This window comes from Quercus lobata, chromosome 3 (assembly GCF_001633185.2).
Source record: "Quercus lobata isolate SW786 chromosome 3, ValleyOak3.0 Primary Assembly, whole genome shotgun sequence".
NCBI lineage: Eukaryota > Viridiplantae > Streptophyta > Magnoliopsida > Fagales > Fagaceae > Quercus > Quercus lobata.
Window position 1 is genome coordinate 17,889,781 of NC_044906.1, and position 13,064 is coordinate 17,902,844.

Below are 13,064 nucleotides of genomic sequence, written 5' to 3' on the forward strand. Positions count from 1 at the left end.
GTTATATATTTGTTATTGCATATTTTGTACACACTTTCTTTGAAATCATGTTTTAAAACACAATTTCAATTAAAATTATGAAATGGTGAAATCGTATTTTGAAAAAAAAATCACAATTTTAACTAAAATTGTGTTTTGAAAACACGATTTCAACCCACATGGCAATATTTATGAGAGTTTGCAATAATGATTTTTCAATTTCAACTATAATCGTGTTTTCAAAATACAATTTTAATCCACGTGAAAATGTGCGTACGATAAGTATACAATAATAAGTGTGCGATAACTATTACCTTTTGTAGAACTATAGTTTTGGTCCGCTACTTTTGTCATGGTTTCAATTATTGTTTCAATTTTATCAATCAACCGTCAAAATAAAATCAATTTAATAGGGCAAATTTTCATTGAGTTGGCAAGAAATTTGGTTTCATGTGAAAACATTTTACTAAGGTCATGCACCAAAGATATATATACAAATAAATAATGAACAAATTTGATTGCTTACAAGAGCGAAATATTTCCCTTCATTTTCCCTCTAATGCTATGTGGCGTTACAAAAATGGATTCTAAAGTTTAGATTGCAAAAAAAATCCCATGTCAACAAAATATGTAATAAATTAGTGTTGAAATGGAGCAATTTTCAAGTTAAACAATAGGTAAAGTGTTTTCCCTCTAAATTACTTACCACTCTCTCAAGAGTTCTGCGTGTACTTTTATTTCCTGTAATTCCAATTTCTAGACGTTTTGAGTTAACTTTTTGTTAGAAAATAGTCAAAATATCTTCCTTATAATAAATAATATGCAGTAATAAAGAGGAAGTTATATTGCATTTATCAAACTCAAAAATTTATTCAACCGCGGCAACGTTATGATTAACTTTTCATAAGTATATTGAATAGTTACAGCTAAACAATTTGCATGAGAGAGAGAGAGAGAAACATGATGCTAATATAGTTTCTTTTTGGTAGGCCCATTTTTTTCACAAAAATATGAGGCCCAATATTGCAAATTTCCTATCCAAATGTTCCTGGGCCCACTATTCTTATTTTTATCTACCTCTCCATATGGCCAATGCTCAGATGAGAAGCCTATTTGAAAATTTGAGGAGATGTGGTTTGGAAGGCAAAAGAGAGATATTTTTTCATGCACCCTTGGGGTCAAATAAATAAGTTATAAATGGGCTTGGAACACTTGCAAGACTCAAGAGCCCATTGGTGATGCAAGTGCAAGCCTAGTATGTTGGGTTACACGTATGAGTGAAGTCCCACATTGAATAAATATGAGAAGAATGAGTGGTTATTATAACATAATTGAGCACATACCCATTGGGGCTTAGGCCTTTTGGGTTAAAATGTGTCTCTATATGTTATATTAATTACTCAAGGAAGCTCTCCAAGGTGTTTATCTCCCCAACAAGTGGTATCAGAGCCCATGGTGATGTGCGGCGAAGGTGGTGAGGTGTTCATGGTCCCTACCCAGCGGGGACAGAGAAAGCCTTAACGGCCCACACATAAAGATCCTGGAAAAGAAAAAAGCCCAACAAAGGAATATTACTAATGGTGCTAAATAATGGTGTGGTGCGAGGTTCCCATGGACATGGACGTACGGGGTTCCCATGGATGTGCGTGCGGGTTGACACGTGGTTCCTATGGATGGCGTACGAGAGACCCATGGATGACGCGCTGATGAAGTGAAAAGCCCATTAGGCAAGGGGGAGTGAGTAGGACTTGTTCATGGCCCACAAAGAGGTCTTGAAGCCCATAAAGAGGCAGACTCACACGTGAGGGGGAGATTTGTTGGGTTACACGTATGAGTGAAGTCCCACATTGAATAAATATGAGAAGAATGAGTGGTTATTATAACATAATTGAGCACATACCCATTGGGGCTTAGGCCTTTTGGGTTAAAATGTGTCTCTATATGTTATATTAATTACTCAAGGAAGCTCTTCAAGGTGTTTATCTCCCCAACATAGTACATGGTGAAGTTGGCTTAATTCTATTGTAACACCCATGAATTTAAGCAAAAAAACCGAAACACCCAAATGCTTGCCTATCACTATTAATGCTTACTAAACACAATCCCTTTAATTTAGTAGCTTCATAGGGTGTCAATCATTTTAGGGAAACAAACTAAGAAGGATTTGGCTAACCAATTTAGCCAAATTGGCATCAATCCATATTGTTTCAATCTCTCATCAAACCCGCTACTCAAGGTTGCAATACCCTTAAAAAAAATCCAAGAATTGAAAACAACCCTTACTTCTTGTGATTTTTTACATTTTTTTTGTACTTCTATAAATGCATAGCAAATGGAAGCATTAACTCAAGATTTCACTTATCAAATATATTGCATTTACTCTCTCTCTCTCTCTCTCTCTCTCTCTCTCTCTCTCTCTCTCTCTCTCTAAAATTATCCTCTTCATGGTCTATTAAAGCAAATCGTAGTTGTTAGTGGGTTATGGGATTAACTTCATCATTTGTGAGCTTATTGATGTGAGTTGCAAGCTTGGCTCTCCGGTTTAAGCCTAGGTCCATAAACTAAGTGTGCATTTGGGAAGTGCGTTTTGCGCTTCCTAGACGCATGTTTGCATTTCTGCCCTTTTTTTTTTTTTTAGCCGAAAAGTTTGACTTTTCAACTAATTTTCAGCCACATGTGGGTCCCGTGCACTGTTCATAGACCCACAAATTTCACTTTTCAGCAACTTTTTCATTAAAAATGGGTCTCACGGTACTATTTACACATTTAAAAATTATTTTACTCCAATATTTTTCAGTTTTCAGTTTTCAGCTATATCCAAACGGACCCTAAGTCCATCTAAACACGACATATGAAGATGTGACAAAATGACCTTAAAACTTATAATATGTATTCATTTATTTCATAGGAACCACTAAGATTTTGGACGTTGTTGAGATAGAACATCAAAGCCAACAATTCTATGTGACTTTTATACTCAAGTGATCGTGATGTCAATTTTACAAAGCGTCCTCACCTAGTCAATCATGTCAAAAAAAAAAAAAATTGTTATTATACTCCACATAATATTTAAGGCATTTTAACTCCTTTTTTCTTTTCTTTTTTGAGCAACAAGCATTTAACACTTGTAACCAAATAATAATTATTTCATGTATTTTGTATGTATATAATCTCTTTTATAATATGTGAATCTCACATTGTGTGTAATTCATATATTTGTAAGAAACATAATACATATATCGGATGCATGAGATACTTTCTCCGTGACCATGATCATAACCATACATTTTTCTCCTTTTATATAAGAAAGGAATAATATAATAGTTCGGGTTTGAGGTAAGTCTAGACAGGTCTCCACAGTTCAGATGTTAATTGCCATCGCTATAGACAGTCACTTTCAAATACCCTCCTTGACCATTGGTTGCAATTGTCAATAACCCCAACAATTCTGAATTCCTCACGAACTAGAGGAGCTGGCCCATCAGTGTACTTCCTTACAAATGTGATTACAGTGTAGTCTGGCTATTACTAAGACTGGGCCCAGGCCTTTTGGGTTTTGGAACGAATTTCCTTATCGATAGGAATCTGTGAGTGCATGACCTCAGGATAATTGCATAACAGGCTTTAATGCTTTATGGGCCAGTCTAGTACTTGATATTTTCTTTTTTCTTTTTTTTTGGTCAAAAGGAAATTAGTACTTGATATTTTCACAATTTGAGAATTGTGCTACACTTTGAATGGCAATGAGGATTGAGTAGGACCTTAATGGTGTCTCTCATTCCACCCCCCCCTTGCAGATGATAAAATAAATTGATATTTTTTTTTGTCTTTCCATATCTTTATAAAGGGCATAGAAAAAATGCAAGTGATTGATCCAAATTAGGATCCTCTGCAATATTGTGCAATAGTTAGAGATGCTGCACCATGCAGAGATTAGAGTACAATCTTTTCCTTTTAAAAAAAAAAAAAAAAAAAGCTTTGAAAAAAAAAATGAAAAAAAGAAGATAAAGGTAAAGAAAACATGAAGGCCTCAACGGGAGATTTGGAAGTAGTGAACGTGGGCATATGGGGACTGCTCTAAATTGAAACCGTTCAATTTATGTTTTCTTAAAAAGACTAAATTATGTAAAGATGTATAAAACTCATGTTTTAACTTTTCAATCTTAACATGTCATATTATCTTACTACATATTTAAGAATAAACACAATCAATTCTAATACCCCATATATAAATCCAACCAAATTGGAAGTCTATTTATATGTTATTAGATGTGGTAGAATGTATTAAAATTTAAATAATATGTTGTTATGACAATCTCTTATTAAAATTTAAATAAAATATAGATTTTACACTTCATCCTTACCAAATTCAAACTCTTTCTAAAATCAAGAATTTTGAAAATTTAGTAAATATGACTTATTTTTCCTCATTAATTAATGTTATGTGTGAGGGAAATTGGGACAGATAAAAAGTCGAGCGCAAACAGTAAAATCCTATTATTAGTATATATTACTACTAAATATAGGATGCACATTGCATTCCAATAAAATGACATTCAGAAAGCAAATGAAAAGGAAAAAAGGCATCTTGCCATGACTTCCAACTACAAGCAGAAAAAACTGCTGAAACATAGCTTATCATTACGGAATCTTCGTTTTTACTTACAAATTCAAGCTGTTAGCAATCAAACTATCACAAACATATCTAGTAGATACCATGTTTGTCCTCTGTCAGTCAGTCCAACAGTTGAGCACAAACAGAACTGCCACAAACTTTCAACAATCTCCAAAACACCTACTCTCTGTATTTCTACCTCATTTCTTACACACATCTATAACGACAATTTCCGACGAGGAAAACCAAGCATGCTCACACTGCCAGAGAAAAAAAATATATCAATATTTACTATTTTACCAGACAAATTACTATGAGATCACTGTGGGTATGCCCGCCCTTTTTCCTTCCATGGCATCTTTCTTCTTCCGACAATTAGCACAAAGGAAGGGGCCTTCCCATGGTTTCGATGCTGGAGAGAAGAAAGGCCCTGAATTTACTGATAATCCATCTGCGGGGGCTTGATCAACTTGGCAGACTGCACACCGGAAAAGCCCAGAATTTGTGTTCGCAGGAAAATCCTTACCCAGCCTGCATTTTCATGCAGAAGAAGATGAACTAAGAACTACAACCAGAATAAGAAAACTGAAGAACCCCCTAATTAACTCTTTAAAACAAGATACCACATCATTAAAGTAGGAGATAGAATAATCAGGCAGAAATAATTTGGCCTAGATTTGGCAAACAATGTCTATTAAGTAATGTGTTAAATGCACATTATGGGAGAAAATTTGCACGTGGCCATCTATTCAACAAATTTTTATTATCACGGGGATATACTTGTGGGATCCACCCCTCTGCAAGTGGGATGTTATATATCCTGGTGATACCCGAATCAAAGAAAACTAATATTTGGAACGGGAGCAGCCAATATCCTTCTCTATGAACTATTTCATAACAGCGAAATTTATAACAATGATGGTAACATAACCAAATAATGTTAGGCAAGGGCCACTAAAAAATGTACCTTTCTGCAAGCATTGCAGAACCCTCTTCAAACAACTCCTCCACAACCCCCACAGAAGAAAGCTTATTTGTTGATTTGTTAGTAAAACTCTGAGATTTCTTCCCAAAGAGTAGAGAACGGAGCATATTCTGTTTCTTCCTTGGTGTTGGTGGTAAAACAGGCTGGTCACAGGGGATGATATCAACAACGAGGCAGGTTGTATCATCCTTCAGGCCCCTTGACCTTAGAGCTTCCTAAGAAATGGAACAAACAAGTGTTAAGCCACACAGGTAAAACTTAAGTATCATCTTGGACTTAAAAGAAGAATCCCATTCTAGACATCACCTTCACAACCAGCTTTGCAGCAAGCTCTGCAGGTAAACCCCGACAAGACTTGGCAGCCATATCAGAAGATAAAGCATCCCAGATACCATCAGAAGCAATTATAAGTCTTCCTCCAGCATTTGAAATCTAAACAACAAGAATGAGGTTTCTCAACTTCATTAAACATGAACAAAATGCAAACAAAACCATCATCAATAAGACAACAAACTCACCTTCACTTGCTTAACATGTGGTATTGGTACAATGAATTCTCCAACATCTGTGTCACCAATAGACCTAGAAAGGCATAATCCACCAGGCCAGCATCGTAGGGGGCCAACCTATGAACCATATACAGATGGGAACCAATAAGATAGTAGAAATGGTACATAATGCATGGAAGCTTCTAGCTTCTTTGAGTAGCATAGTGAACAAAAATAATCAAAGTAAACCTCATTTCCCCCATATACATTGAGTCTTCCTACTTCACCCCCACTAGCAGTGACACGCTCTCTCTCCTCTACATTCTCCTCCAGCCTGTGATCAACGGTCAAGAGAGAAACCACACCCCCCTGGGTGTCCAATATGCAACGTGAATCCCCCACAGATGCAACAGTTATAGTCCAATCATCAATCACAACAAATGTCACTGTTGTCCCAGAAGTCTCTCCTGTCATTAACAACCAAATGTAAAATATAAGTACACAAAAGAAAATGCCTAAAACGAAGAACATATAAACATAACAACAAACTCCCCGGTGCTCACCTTTCTGCTGAAATTCTATGTCAGTTTTCACAAAACCTGCAACTAGTGCCCGAGGAAGGGCTTGAAGCCACTCTTCCCTACTGCTTTCTTGAGGAATCGCACTCAAAACATTATCCAATAAGTTCTCCTTTGCAAAGATAGCAGCTGATATACCATTATGTCCATCAAAAATCTGCCAAGAAGAATCCAGTGCGTATTATATCCATTAGGGGATTATATTGACGCTCCATTTGGTCGCTGAGAAAAGGATGGAAAAGATAAGAAACCAGACTTTCGAATGATAAACTTCCCACAGTTGAGACCACTGAAAACCAAGACTTCTATTCAACAGCACCTAATTCAGCTTCTAAGTTGGCTTTATATGTTTTTTTTTTTTTTTTTTTTTTTTCTCAGCAACCAAATGAAGGGTATTTAATTATTTCGCAAAGCAGTTGATGAGTTAGTATATATGGGAAGGAAATAATACCGCAAAAACAGAAAATGATGTCGACGGATTTCCTGGCACCCGCAAGCAATCAGGTTTTATCAGGAAATAATCCTCCCCTTTCTTTGCCAAAGCAGCCTGTCCATACTTCAAGAAAGGCTTCTCAAGCTTCTCGTTCCTAAGCTCTCGACCAATCAGAGTCCCAAGCGGAACAAGAGGAGACCTCATCCTTGACACTTCCGCCCGGCTCATCTTAATCTAAATTTCAACATTTCCAAGAACCAAATGCCAAAACCTTAAATAACCCAAAATAACCATTTAGATTCTCTTCATAACACTTCTACACTTAGATCACAAACGCATAAAAATAAAAACACTAAAAACCTTGCACATACAAAGCCTAATCACCCAAAGCAACCATTTACATTCTCTTAACAACTTCACCACTTCAATCATAAATACTTTAAAGAGAAACAAAAATTGCACATGCAATGCAATCCTATGAATGTTTCAAAAACTAAAACTTCCACACATCCCATAGTTATACTACCATATTCTTCATTACCCATCAAATAAACTTAAACCAATTAACCAAAATTGTCCCAACATAATTTCAAAATCCCAACCAAAATCACCCAAATTACCACTTCACTAATCAGCAAAACACATTACATTTCAGAGTAAAAAACAGAGACCCAAAAACCCCAAATTACTCAAAACCAAGAATCTCTAAAAGCTACCAAAGTCAATGACATTTCCAACCTCCATTCCCAAAATACAAACCAATCACACTTTCAAACCCACAACCCAAAACCAAATTTTCTTTTACCAAAAAAAAAAAAATCCACTCCATTCCCAAAATACAAACCAATCACACTTTCAAACCCACAACCCAAAACCAAATTTTCTTTTACCAAAAAAAAAAAAATCCACCATCTGATCTGAATTTTTTTGCAACACACATGCATAAACAGTAGAGCTAATGCAAATCAAATAATCAGTAAAATCTGCAAATAAATAAACAAATAATACCACAATGTGCAAAATAAAAAAGATTAAAACTTTTTATAATTAGCATAAATCTATAGCTAGATTTAGGCCAAAACTGAAATAAAAAATAGTTTTTTTTTTAAGGGAAAAATAGTAAAAAAACGCACCGTTTAGGAGTAGATCGAAGAGAGAGAAACGCACATTGAAGAAAGAGAGGTTTTGAAGCAAAAAAGAAAAAATCTACAATCTACAAGAAGACCTGCATTTGTGTGTTTTTTGAAACAACTTCTTCGATCAAGAACGCCCTCTTCAAAAACCCTAAAAAGTTAGAGAGAGAAAGTTAGAGAGAGAGAGAGAGAGGTATCTGTGTGATTTGATTGGGAGAGAAATCTAGAGCTAGAGAGAGAGAGAGAGAGAGAGAGAGACAGTGTGTATTTGTTTGTGTAGTGACCTGTAGTGTGTGTGTGTGTTTTTTTTTAGAGAGAGAAAACGCGGAAAAGGCGTGATTTTTGTGAGGGTGGTGGGGCAAAGACTTCTTTGATAATGACGTTTCCTGTCATTATTCCAACTCCTTCTATGCGAAATTAGTGTGAAATTACGGAAATCTCCTTGGGTTTTGTGTGCTTTGGTTTTTGGTTTTGACTTTTGACTTTTTTTTTTTTTTTTTAAATTGGGCCTTTTGCTTAAAAAAAATATTATTATTAAATTATCTTTCTATTTTGAAATTAGTATATTGAATTATGATAAATCAATTTTGAAATAAGTTGATCAATGATTTAAATTGAAAGCATATCTATTTATTTTGAAATGAGTGAATTGAATTATGTAATATTATTAATAATTTAAATAGATGAAAAAATAATAATGATATACAATGTTTATTTAAAGGTTGATGAATTTAAAAATGTAATTCATTTATTTATTTTTAAATGGATGTATGAGGTTTTAAGAATTTTATGATAAAGTTAGCTGTATATTAGACAATCACGATATTATTCTATTTTGTTACTTAAGTTGTGTGTTAACGTGTGTATTTTTGTGGATGATGAAATAGCAGAGTTGTGTGTTTTTATGGTATTGGTAGTGGTCATGTGTTGCCTAATTTGTTTTAGAAGTTTATCAAATCAAGGTTTGATCAATTTCATTTTGGTTTTTAGCCTTTTTTTTTTAATATAATTAAAGGTCTCTATCTTTTTGTGTACGATATCCTTTCAATAAATAAAGAGATATCATCCTAGTTTGATTCTACCATCCTAGTTTTGTATTGTTTGATTTTATTTTATTGAGTTATTTTATTGAATTAAGATTTTTTTTTTAAAGAGTTTCAACTTATGATGTCCGTTTTTTATAATAGTTATTTATTATCAAACCAAGATACTAATCAGTTTTTGGTGTAGGCAGAAATTGATCCCCAGATCTTTTTGTGTGTTAACGTGTGTATTTTTGTGGATGATGAAATAGCAGAGTTGTGTGTTTTTATGGTATTGGTAGCGGTCATGTGTTGCCTAATTTGTTTTAGAAGTTTATCAAATCAAGGTTTGATCAATTTCATTTTGGTTTTTAGCCTTTTTTTTTTTAATATAATTAAAGGTCTCTATCTTTTTGTGTACGATATCCTTTCAATAAATAAAGAGATATCATCCTAGTTTGATTCTACCATCCTAGTTTTGTATTGTTTGATTTTATTTTATTGAGTTATTTTATCGAATTAAGATTTTTTTTTAAAGAGTTTCAACTTATGATGTCCGTTTTTTATAATAGTTTTTTATTATCAAACCAAGATACTAATCAGTTTTTGGTGTAGGCAGAAATTGATCCCCAGATCTCTTATACAACCATCAGAGACTTTACCAGTTGAGTTAACTAGAACCCACTATCGAATTAGGATATGATCGTAAGTAACTTGCAAGGATTTCAATTCCATTTACAATATTTTAATTAAATGCCTTTTAGGTGTGATTTTCCTTTCGTTAAATAAAGAGGTAGAATAATTGGTTATAATTTAATTTTATCATCCTAATTTTTGTATTGTTTCAAAAAAAAAAAAAAAAAGAACAAGATGATCTGTGTGTAATCTCATGCAATCCAACTCATTCTTTGTTTAAATAAGAATTGCGTATTTGATTTTATATTAGTCACAATCCAATGATGTTACATATAACGTGCCTCTCACGATCTAGAACAGTTTTACATGATGAAAACCATGGCCCATCTGAAATTGAGGTTTCATCTAATGTCAAAACTCTAGAATTCCAACTCCCTGAATCTATGATTATGATTGATAATTATGGGTTGGCAAAGTGGGTTTTGATTTTTTTTTTTTCATACATTTTTGTAATATAAAGTATCTATCTTTGGGGTTCAGTCTAGAAAGGTAATTTTGTTGGGATATTGACTTATAAAAGAAATCTAATATGGTCCTCCACAGAGGATAAATAATCCCTCTATCTATATTCAATATTACACAGACAGTGCTGTGTCTTGGTTGGCAAAAATTAGATGGATTAAGACAGCATGTAGTTTTGGTGGATCAGGACAAAATAGATTGGTGATCTACCTAGACTATGTAAGCCAACTATGTATGTGCTTGTCTTTTTAATTTATTTTTTAAATCTTAAGAGAGAGAGAGAGAGGTGACAAATGGAGCAAATGAACCATGCAACCAGACCAGTTTTGACATGTTCTCTTTTTTTTTTTCTTTTTTTTTAAGAAATAATTACAACATGCTGTTAATCCCGTAGTTCGAATCTTTTCTCCCCTAGATTTCCAAGCACTTTGTGCATGGAGATGTGCCAATTTAGCTACAAGACCTTTGGGACATGTTCTCTATTTTATTTATGTGTCTTTCTCCGAAACTATTCTGCATCTTAAGTCTCAACATATTTGAGAACTTTTAATAAAAAATAATAATAATTAAAAAAAAAAAAACATATTTGAGTACTTGGTTAAAAAAAAAAATTTTAAAAAGCCCACTAAATGTTCAGATGCAAAATTCATTTGGGTCAACTTCAATTTCACCATAATCAGGGTATATTTCTATTGAAAACTGAAAAGGAAACCCAAAAAAAAAAAAAAAAAAAAAAAAAAAAAAAAAGAGAAGCTAATTTGAGTTTGCATCTCAAGTCTCAACAAACTCAAATAATTTTTTTTTCTTCTTTCTTTCTTTTGAAACAAAAATCACTGATTAAATTTGTGCAACATGTATTATTTTAGGCATAATAAGTCAGCTCACTAAAATTTCAGTTGCAAAATAAATTTGGGTCAACTTATCATCATAATGGGGTATATTTCTATGGGAAAAAGGAGATTTTAAAAAAAAAAAATATATGTGTAACATGTATTAATTTAGGCATTATAAGTAATCCCACAAAAAGTTCAGACGCAAAATTGATTTGGGTCAACTTCAATTTCATCATCTTTCTCAAAAAAAAAACTTCAATTTCATCATCATCAGGGCATATTTCTATTGAAAACTGAAAAGGGAACCCAAAAAAAAAAGGGAGAATTTGAGTCTCAAATAATTTTTTTTTCTTCTTTCTTTCTTTTGAAACAAAAATCACTGATTAAATTTGTGCAACATGTATTATTTTAGGCATTATAGGTCAGCTCACTAAAAGTTCAGTTGCAAAATTAATTTGGGTCAACTTTAATATCATCATAATGGGGTATGATTCTATGGGAAAAAAAAAAGGAGACTTAAAAAGAAAAGAAATGATGGAGAATCCACATTAGTTTGATTATAACTTACATGGAAAAAGCATGTACTGCAATTTGTATACTGTCTTATTGAATAAATTGAGAATTCAACATGAAGTCAAAACAAGTAGTGGCAACAATATTGTATTTGTATGTTTTTGCTTGTCTTTAGTATTTAATGAATGGTTTGCAATGATTACACAACAACTGCAACTTACAAACTTTAAACTCCAGTTCTTGCTGATAGGTAGCACCATAAATTCATAATGGCACTTTTTAGAAATAGTTTTAAATCTTTTTATTTTTCTCAATTTTCTTTCACTCCCTAGGCAAATCCTATTTGATTCAAGTCACAGCTCATAATGAATTACTATAATGGGATATTACATTTTATTGATCATTGTTTAAATTTTATTTTGTTTGCATTTAAAATCAATATATATATATATATATATAAATAAAATTTATCAATCAAATATTAAATTATATTGGAATAATATGAAATTTATCATACATAAAAACAATGAAATTGTGTAATTCTATGGTATAACTTGATGTTATGCCTCTCTCTCTCTCTCTCTCTCTCTCTAGAAATATTTTTCAATATATATAATACATACTTTTTTTTTGGCTGAATAAAAAAAAAAGAGTTTCTAATGTGAACTCATCAATCTCACGCTACATAACGACAATGAGTAATAACAAATATACCACACGATTCTTATTGAGATTATTGCTTGATTCGCTCTTTTCTAGGTGCTGGGATAAAAACTCCCATCATTAAACCAAATCCGTGTGGATATTTTTCAAATTCTTCTCAAATTTTCCATTTCTTTTTTCTCTTTTTTTTTTTTTTTTTTAATTTTAGTTTTTTTTAGGAGGGCAAGACTTATTAAGAGTTGTGGATATTCTCAAATAAAAGCTTTTGCTGACGTGGCCATGTGTATATTGGGACCCACTTACCATTTTAGCCACTCATTTTGAAAGGGTCCGGATCCAACTGGAAAGGTAGTAGTTTGATGCCTCCACAAGTGGGTGTTGTTTGCAAAACTTGCTAAAATCATCAACAGGTGTAGCTAACAATGCGTACTTTCTATGCCCATAATTGACACTTGTCCAAGAAGCAACCTAAAAGGCCTCAGCTCTCAAACTTGTGCTTACTGATGAGATATTCTTTATGATCTTTTGAGCTTTTACTTGTCCCCATAGGCATATATTGATATATATATATATATATATATATATATATAACATAACAACAACTTTAGAGGCAACAAATCTTGCTTCTAACATGCTCTTAACATGAACTTCTTCTTTAAATTTT

At 33.1% G+C, this 13,064-nt stretch overlaps 1 protein-coding gene across 4 annotated transcripts; it reads right to left on the bottom strand.

The window, feature by feature from the left end:
• Positions 1 to 4,573: 4,573 nt before the first annotated feature.
• LOC115981693 (probable protein phosphatase 2C 5) lies at positions 4,574 to 8,463 on the bottom strand. 4 transcript variants are annotated; one of them, XM_031104003.1, is made up of 8 exons: positions 8,304 to 8,463; positions 7,097 to 7,349; positions 6,631 to 6,802; positions 6,317 to 6,534; positions 6,098 to 6,205; positions 5,886 to 6,011; positions 5,562 to 5,794; positions 4,574 to 5,125 (listed from the first exon to the last, which is right to left on the bottom strand). In XM_031104003.1, the coding sequence occupies exons 2-8, from the start codon at positions 7,304 to 7,306 to the stop codon at positions 4,906 to 4,908; spliced, it is 1,287 nt and encodes a 428-aa protein (XP_030959863.1). In that variant the 5' UTR covers positions 7,307 to 7,349; positions 8,304 to 8,463; the 3' UTR covers positions 4,574 to 4,905. The 4 variants fall into 4 exon arrangements, with proteins under 4 accessions (XP_030959863.1, XP_030959862.1, XP_030959861.1 ...); XM_031104002.1 differs by having other exon boundaries at positions 7,097 to 7,312; positions 8,212 to 8,463; XM_031104001.1 differs by having other exon boundaries at positions 8,212 to 8,463.
• Positions 8,464 to 13,064: the final 4,601 nt, after the last annotated feature.